The sequence below is a fragment of the Rhodamnia argentea genome, chromosome 5 (assembly GCF_020921035.1).
Source record: "Rhodamnia argentea isolate NSW1041297 chromosome 5, ASM2092103v1, whole genome shotgun sequence".
Lineage (NCBI taxonomy): Eukaryota > Viridiplantae > Streptophyta > Magnoliopsida > Myrtales > Myrtaceae > Rhodamnia > Rhodamnia argentea.
The window spans coordinates 20,993,953-21,002,881 of record NC_063154.1 but is presented as its reverse complement, the minus strand read 5'-3'; the positions used below and the strand labels follow the sequence as shown (position 1 = coordinate 21,002,881).

The 8,929-nt window shown below is 37.5% G+C and overlaps 1 protein-coding gene across 8 annotated transcripts; it reads right to left on the bottom strand.

Annotated features, from left to right (window-relative positions):
• Positions 1–1,534: 1,534 nt before the first annotated feature.
• On the bottom strand, positions 1,535–4,844 carry LOC115737245 (mediator of RNA polymerase II transcription subunit 32-like). 8 transcript variants are annotated; one of them, XM_048279357.1, is made up of 3 exons: positions 4,591–4,844; positions 3,852–4,352; positions 1,535–2,984 (listed from the first exon to the last, which is right to left on the bottom strand). In XM_048279357.1, exon 2 carries the CDS (start codon positions 4,287–4,289, stop codon positions 3,852–3,854), a length of 438 nt encoding a protein of 145 aa, XP_048135314.1. In that variant the 5' UTR covers positions 4,290–4,352; positions 4,591–4,844; the 3' UTR covers positions 1,535–2,984. The 8 variants fall into 8 exon arrangements, with proteins under 8 accessions (XP_048135314.1, XP_048135311.1, XP_048135312.1 ...); XM_048279354.1 differs by lacking the exon at positions 1,535–2,984 and adding an exon at positions 3,184–3,306 and having other exon boundaries at positions 4,591–4,843; XM_048279355.1 differs by lacking the exon at positions 1,535–2,984 and having other exon boundaries at positions 3,495–4,352; positions 4,566–4,842.
• Between the last annotated feature and the right edge of the window lie 4,085 nt (positions 4,845–8,929).

Sequence of the window (8,929 nt, the reverse complement as noted above, 5' to 3'; positions counted from 1 at the left end):
TTAGAGGGGTGAAAAATCGTGGATTGGAATTGGAGAGACCAAATGCTGTTGCTTGGCATTGGTGTTCAACCATTCACCAAACGTCAAGAGTCCCAAAGACATGTCTTTTTTTTTTAATGGGTGTCTTCAAAGCAAAAACTTCGCAATAATCAACTAATTGCGCCCAAATCAATTCTCATATGTCATCCTCTCACGGAATTTAAATTTGAAAGAATTTTTTCTTTTTTAAAAAATAACTTGTAATATACTAGAATTATCGGCGATTCCTTCGGACAACGTCGAGCAATTTCGCAAATATATAACACATTGCTTGACGAATCCCACAGCCTCGAGTCCAAATCACCTCGAATGATTTTTTTTTTCCTTCAATTTATCGTGCATCAAGTTACAGTGTGTTCTTGCAGATAGATTCATCTCCAATCATGTCTTTTCCGGCACGACCGTGGATCCAGTGGCACTCTCATCTCTATCGCATTCAATCTATCATCCAATGCAACAAAAGTTTCTTAAATCAGGCATACGAGGCTTTGTTAATTTACGGATGCGACGAACCCTAAAAGCACATACATGTGAATAGTAATTATCCACCGTGTACGAGAGGCAAAGGCTGCCGTACTCGATGAGGACCGGTCGGACTCATTTCCCCGAAAGAGCACAAACATTCATGCCTTCCGCACTTACTATGCACTTTACCTGACGTGCGTTGGCTTGGTATGATTGCCACGCATAATTTGGTATCCATCGGGCGCTCAAAGAGCCCCGAACACTAAGGGTGATCGGTTCTCGTGTTGGATTGGTGCCATCCTAGAACCGGGAACCTTACCGTTGGGTCTAGGTCTAGTTCTAGGGATAGACCGACCCGATTTAGGGCTTAGGCAATTTCCTTCTATTTTCTTTTATATATATATATAAAAGTCCGATCTGGGCAGTTCAGTTCCGCACCTGAAACTGGACTGATTATTCTCGGTTCAAAAAAATTAAAAATAGGAACCGCCCAGAATAGGCAGGTCCAGTCCAATCCCCCGACTGATACGTTTCATGCGCACACCCCTACCAAATACTTATAATATGTAACGGAAAGAAAACTTATGCAGATAAACCATCTTGACATATTGAACATTAATATTTACGATGGTCTTACCCTGTCTTGCTTACACCCTGATGAGATCTCCCCTAAAAGCAAGTGAATTTGTTTGTTTGTAGTAATGATTGTTGTGCTTGGAATCTCCATTATAACCAAAATTACAATAACTATTGAGTAAGCCTCATATAAAATTATAGCCAATCTGTTGCAGTGTACATGTAACAGAGTGCTCCTAATATCCATCTTCACTCTTTCCTCTGTCTCTAATTACACAAAAGACAGTAGAATCATCGATATTACAGTCAGCAAACTAGTAAAATGACTGATTCATGATCTAACAATAGAAAAATAGAACTTCCATTGTGCTAGAACTGTGCAATAATAGATTGCTATACAAGTATAACTATTATTTGGAGAGAGAGAGAGAGAGAGAGCGAGCGAGCGAGCTCATAGGGATTTACAATTTTGTTAATCCAATCAAACACACAAAATAATAGCTAAGACAAACAGTACAATAGATATCACCTCCCCTACACATCTATCAAAGGCACAATGGTTGTTACTACATGCAATCAAATGCGCCATTTCGCAAGTTTAAAAGCCGCAAATCGAAGCTACTCTGGTAATGGTAACTTGTGAACTTCACAAGTTGGCAGAAAGACCGCTCCTTGGCTACAAGCCCGTACCAACACAATCAGACAATCCCACCCAACCTTGTCCAAATATCTCTCATGCAACTTTGTCGCTATTATTAACAGATCCATCTAGTCTAAGCAACAAATCTTACAGATGCCAAAACAGAATGTGTATCTGATTTTCACCATGAGTTATGAGTCCTTGAGTTCCAAATCTAGTACATAACCACATTAAAAGCAATTTTCAGAACCACCACCAATCCTTTACTAATGTCACATAGGGTGGTTTCTATGATCTCTTGGAGGACAGAACCAATCCTCCAAGGGATAAGGTTCCTCAAGGACTTATATAAGCCTCCTGCCACCTTGAATATTTTTCCAAACTTGAAAGGAGATATCAGTTTCAGATAACCCAAAATACCACATTGTTTTTGATAATCCAATTGAAAGATTCTCTCATGGCTAATCATAACATCTGGAGAAATGTTGCCAAATTTATGATGACACATTTGCTACAGTGAGTGATAGTCTTTATTCACCATAACAACTGCTCTCAGAACTTAAAACTAGCCATACGACTTAATAGAGTTGTCTTAGTTTGAAGCACTCAAAACAAATTACCAAAAAAAGATAAACACCCTCAAAAGTATTTGTGAATGTAGCACACATGATTTAAGGGATTTCGTGGAAATATCTAGGTGTTAGGACATGGTAGATTATAAGGACACTACTTGTAATGCAAATTGGTGATGTCCAAATATACTCAATGGCTTGGGCACTCAACTGCATGCGTAATGCTTGTTTCTTACCAAACCTCATCAGTCAACACTAATGGACCGAGAGGTCCCTAAACTTGAAAGAATGCACCCTTCGCTAGAAAAACCACAAAAGATTTGAAGCAATCTAGAAGCACAAAAGAACAAAATGTAGCAAAGCAGACTGCCAAGGGGAGCCAAATCCAGTTTTCTAAATACCAAGAACAGTGAATGCCATTTACTAACCGAAGCACGGCAAATAAAATAAATGGTTCCATGTAGTCGACAATTTGTCACAAAGTGAAACCAAAATCCAAGAAAGAGCACGATGTCAATCCATTGAACAATTGGTCTGACACAGAAATTCACGAAAATTAATGTCAAACAAGCAAAGGACCAAGAAATTAACATATCAAAGGCCCCAATTTAATAAGAGGCAATTCCCCCCGATCTGATCTCTAACTTCCTTCTCACTGCTTTTAAAAGCACCAATTACCACCTGTACAAGGACTGCAGCTGACGTTAACAGCCATTGGCTACCAAGTCGTATTGATGAGAGAATGTTCCATGTCGATTTCATAAATATAAATTAAGTTTAACTAGCAGATGGTGTAAATACGATAATGCACAAGATGAGATCATGAGGCAACCCAATAGCCAATGCCAGGAAATGATAGAACTGCGAGTAATAGCGTGATGCATTTTTTTCAGCTCTTCTTAGCTAATACCAAACACTTGACCCCCACAACCCCACACACCCAAATCAACTATTGGTTGTGCTTCCCAGGTATCACATCCAGGCAATTACAATGAACTCACAAGCATGGTGCCACTGCATCAAGCTGTGAATCAGTATAATATTGACAGCAGAAGCTGGTTAAGAACTTATCAGAGTCTTTTAGCAGAAAGTGCAACAACTACTTACGTTTCGGCAGTGCCAACTACCAACACAACCTTTCAATTGCAAGGAATAGGCAATTGAAAACTCAGTCACATCTGAAAACAGAAGAACTGTTAGGGACAGATAGTTCACAGACGCACTTCTTACAATAAGAAAAGTGAGGAAAAACATACATCCATTTCAAAGGCATCAATTACTGAACGAGAGAACTGTCTCTTGAGATAGAGAAGCTAAGCGTACTAAAAACTTACAAAAAAAAAAAGAAAAAAGAAAAAAAAAAAAGCTCCACGGGGCACAAAAGTATGACGGATGTAGATGCATCTTTGTTGAAGACCAGGGAGCGAAAATATACAGACATGGCATCAAACAGGCCTTTGACCTCAAACTACAATAATGGTTTACAATCTGTTGATCCTAAATAAGATATGAACCAACCTGCTCAATTCTGTCAGGAAAAGTATCAAACAAGGAGTTACCTACTGAGCTGCATCTTCGGAGAATCGAGCATCAAAAGGCGCGGCGGAATGAGTATGTGCCGCTCCGCCGGCGGTGCCAGTACCGTTTTGGAGCTCGATGACAAGCCACCGCACCGCTTTACTCATCTGCTCCAACCGAACCGCGCTTATGGGGGGCAGGCCGGGTGCTGCAGCCTGCCCAGGCTTCCCCACTGAAGAGCCGGTTGCCTCGTCCACCAGGCACTCCGAACCAATCCTCTGCTTAACCGACTCCACAAACTCCTCCGCCTGATCACATGCCACCCGGAACAATTCCCAGTGCTGCTTGAAGTTCTCCAGGGCAGCATCAGTGGCGGCTATTTTCTGTGCCCCGGACACTTCCCTGGCCTCGAGAACACTCGCCGCGGCCGCGAGGAACTCCTGGTACGCGTTGCTCAAGGAATCTACAATGTTGTCCATCGTGACAGAACGCCTAATTCCCTACTCTGCTCCGCAACAAATATTCCCTCGTGAATTGCAGTGCTGGCAAAAGTTCAAGCAGTATGCAATTTCACAGGAATGAAACAAATGCATTCTACTGAAAGATGAATGTAATCAACCAACTGGGAAAGGCCTTCAATTGCAGGGCCATTCAATTCAAAGAACCATCCAATTCAACGGAAATGATTCAAAGAAACATCCAATTCAACTACGTGTCAGCACTGAACGACTCCAACCAAACAAATCAAGACCCACCGTCGCAAAGAGCCGAAGACTTTACCTATCTATGTAGACCTTGACGTTGTTGGGGGTGCCGGCGAGGATCACCGTCGGTGGCGGGTGGTGGGGCACGGTGGTCAGGGCTCCAAGTCGGGGATTGCAAGTTCGCCTGAGATCGCTCTCTCCCGTCTTTCCCGACGTGGGTTTTCGTTCTTGTCAATGGATTCGTGAGGCACGGGGCTTGGGGTTGGAGAAGAAGATTTGTCGTGCGGGCTTCATGGCTAAGGTTGTTGGGCTGACATGTCTTCGATTCCTCAGAATTCAAAAGATGGAGCAGCCCATGTTGGTCTCCACCTTCCTCCACTTTTCAAGATCCCATTCCTTGTTTCACCCCAAAAAAAAAAAAAAATTAACAGTATTATTCTCCTCACGACCAAAAAACAATAATAATTGATAAGTTTAAATTATAGTCAATAGATTATAAAGAACAAGAAAATCGTTAGTATTATTCATTATTTTCGGTACAAATGAAAAATATCAACTATTCTACACTACTTCGTAACGAAAATGATTAAAATATTATGATTTAATTAGTACATCCAATGATCGATAATAAATAATTAATGATTCGGATATTATATTTAAGGAATATTAATGTTAACGCACCATTCAACTATAATTCTAACAATATTACTCCAGAACACTTATTTCTAAAATTGGATTTATTAATGAACTCTCATCCAATTTTATTCCCACAACCTTTGTTCTTACAACCACGTAGGCTTGACAAATCGTATTCACGTGTCGTAATCCGGTTTTGAAATTTTGTCAAGTGTTCGCTGAAGAACACTGTGTATTGTAATTGATCATACTACGAAATCTTGTTGATTTTAAGTGCACGTTAGAAATTGTCTGCCCTACAATCAACCACAATAATAACTCTCTTACGCGTCTGATTCACCAAACAAAGATGCTGGAAATTTCATTTTCATTATTAAATGTACCAACCACAACTGCACCATAACATGGAGGAATTGAAAAATCTTCTATGCTACAGCACTCTTTTCAGCTAATTGATTAGCCATGCATCCTTATCTTTATTTTGGGAGACAACATTTTGTTGAAAATTCATTGTGTATCATCAAAGCTATGACAGCAAAACTCTCAAATGCATGCTTATTTGATGGGGAACCGATTCCTCGTTGTTGAAATTTATCTTTATTTATTGCAACAAAAGAAAATTTATTAGTCGAAGACATTTCTTAATAACATTGGAGTATTTCCGATTGTAGTTTTATATTGAATTACACATTCATTGAATAATAATGGAAGAAGATTAATGCGAATGAATAATCTTAGCATTTGTCCCAATTATATCCAAAACTTTTTTTGTCTCGTAAAAAACCTCCAACTTTTAATTTTTTTCCAAATTCTACTGACCTAACACACACAAAAAAAGCTTTAGCATCTATCCTAATTATATCTAAAACTTTTTTTGTCTCATAAAAAACCTTTAACTTTTACTTAATCATTATTAGTTAATCTTATGTGGCTCGGATTTTCTCGTTGAATTCACCAATGAATCTTGAAAAATCGGAAACAGCAAATTTGCGGACAACGAGATTTGAGATCTTTTGTCCAAATAATAAAATATCCACATCTAGCTATTCTTTGGGTTATTGAGTGCCGGGAAGAATCCGAAACGTGCCGTCTGGAGTGCCTCTGTATTTCCTAACAATGTGTAGAGGAAGCAAACAACAGAAGAGAAGTTGGAGTGTTTTTATGCCAGCTTTGATGAGGTATAATTCATTAACAACGTGAAAATGCCACGTATAATTAACTAATGGTGATTATGGATGGAAGGTTAACGGTAGCGGAATTAAGATAAAAGTAAAAGTTAATGATTTTTATGAGACAAAAAAATTGAATATAATTGGACAAATGCTAAAGATGGGGTTTTTTTGGATATTAGACCGGTGGAATTGGGATAAAGTAAAATCTATGGTTTTTTGATAAGACAAAAAATGTTTTGGATATATTGGGACATACACTAAAGTTGGAGTTTTTTTGGGTATTGGGCCCAAAATATAAGGTACAAATTGCATTTTTATTACTCAAAATGTGTTATGCTTGTCAAAACGCGTCTGTTAATACTCATATTACCACTCAAATTTGTTTTTTGGTCAGACATTACCACTCAAATTCAATGCCCACGACACATCCGACCCTGTGCCCTTTTTTGCTACTGTAAAGATGTTTACGATTTCTCAATTTTGAGTGGAGGACGAAACCAGAAGTTACAAAACTTCCAACGGCAATGAAATATGATGAGGAAGATATTGTTGGATATTTCATCAGTTTTCATATTTTTTAAAAAGGATTCGAGAAAAGTTATGATGGCAATGAAATCATCATTGTTTTAATGGTTTTCTAACGGTCACATAACAGTCTTATAACAGCTCTATAATGTAATGTATTTCGTCATAAATTCTCCATTATTTCATAACGGCCTTATAATGGTTTATTAAGCACTCTATTTTGTTTGAATATAAAAACAAAACTTTAGAAGACAATCTTGTTGGATACACTGATTTTTTCTTATAAAAAGCTTTACTTTTCCTGCTAGATTGTTCCTTCTAATATTCTATGGGGAGTATGGAAAAATGTCTATTGTATCTTGAGAAGATAGCCGCTAGAAGCCTTACGCATCGAGTTTCGTACTCCGAGGGACAAAGTTATCCTTAAGGACAGCGCTCGCACGCCTCAAACAATTGATCTTACTTTTTTCATCTTTTCCAATAGATTTCAAGCAATTCTTATTTTTCATACTATCTAATATTTTACCAACAGATATCACAATCACACTTCGGCCAAACTTTTCTACTGAATCATGTTTCATTGCTCATAACCGTATTTAGAGGTCCTGAAATCGAACAAAACTTTTCTGACCTTTTGGTCATGGTGAACAATAATTTTTATTTATCTTACAACACTTGATTGATGTCGAACCGTACCCCTGGGCTTGTGACCCTGATTTTGGTTGAGAACTCGAATTTGTGATCTTTCGTTCACCCTATCAATGTTGGATTCATTGGAAAACTCTCTTTACAAGCATTCCGAGCTAAAGAATATAAGCATCTAAAAAGAAGGGAAGAATACCCAATCCATTCACATACAATTTGTTTACTCAACTTATGAGGGGCCTAATACTCAAAAAATCCTCAACTTTAGCATATGTCTCTATTATATCCAAAAAAAAAATATGTCTCATAAAAAACCCTTAATTTTTACTTTTGTCCCAATTCTGCCGGCCTAATATCTAAAAAAATTTCCACTTTAGCATCTATCTCAATTATATTTAAAAAAAATTATCTCATAGAAACTCCAACCTTTTATTGTTGTCCCAATTCCACCACCGTTAGCCTTCTGTCCACCGTTGATTAATCATACGTGGCATTTACATGTCGTTAATGAATTACACCCCAACAAAACTAACATGGAAAACCTCTCAACTTCTCTTATATTATCTTCTTCCTAAACATTGCCGAGAGACATATATCCATTGAAGACGGCACATTTTGGATTCTCCCCGATACTCAATAGCCCGAAGAATGGCTAGATGTGGAGATATGATGATTTGGACGAATAATCTCAAATCTCGTAGTTCCCGAACTATGCTATTTTTGAATTTTAAAGATTCATTGGTAAGTTCAGAAAATTCGAGTCACGTAAGATTAACTAACGATGATTATGGATGAAAGGTTGACGGTGGTAGAATCGGGACAAAAGTAAAAGCTAGGGGCTTTTTATGAGATAAAGAAAGTTTTGGATATAATTGAAACAAATGCTAAAGTTAAGAGTTTTTTGGATATTGCCAGCAAAACTGGGACAAAAGTAAATGTTGATGGTCTTTTATGAGACAAAAAAGTTTTATTTATAATTGAGACAAATACTAATGTTTGAGTTTTTTTGAGTATTAGGTTCTTCTAAGGGCCATTATTATAAGGACCATGTCACTCACTGTTTGCCCACCTATCACCCACAAAGAAAACTATTTGAAAGAAACGGAGTGAAGAATACAAAAGAGGTACATTATTGAAGAGACATTACTACAATAAATTAAAATAATGAACATGTAACTACAAGAAATTAAAATAATCAATATATTGACAAGTCAATAATCGACATTTGACATAAGAAGCACGTGGAAGAACAAAATCTCTTCTTTAGAATTGTTTTCAATATTTAAAAAAGAAAAATCTTTTATATGAATATTTAAATGAACTTACATGCGAGAAAAGTATTCTAATCGTTAATGAGGAAAAAATAAAAACCTCCATCAGGAATTCTGTAATTGCAATTTAATCTAAACAAGTATTTGGACAAGAAAATTATATACC

What these genes read in the sequence shown, in the direction of transcription:
- LOC115737245 (XM_048279357.1), bottom strand. Translation starts at nt 4,289, where the DNA reads ATGGACAACATTGTAGATTCCTTGAGCAACGCGTACCAGGAGTTCCTC.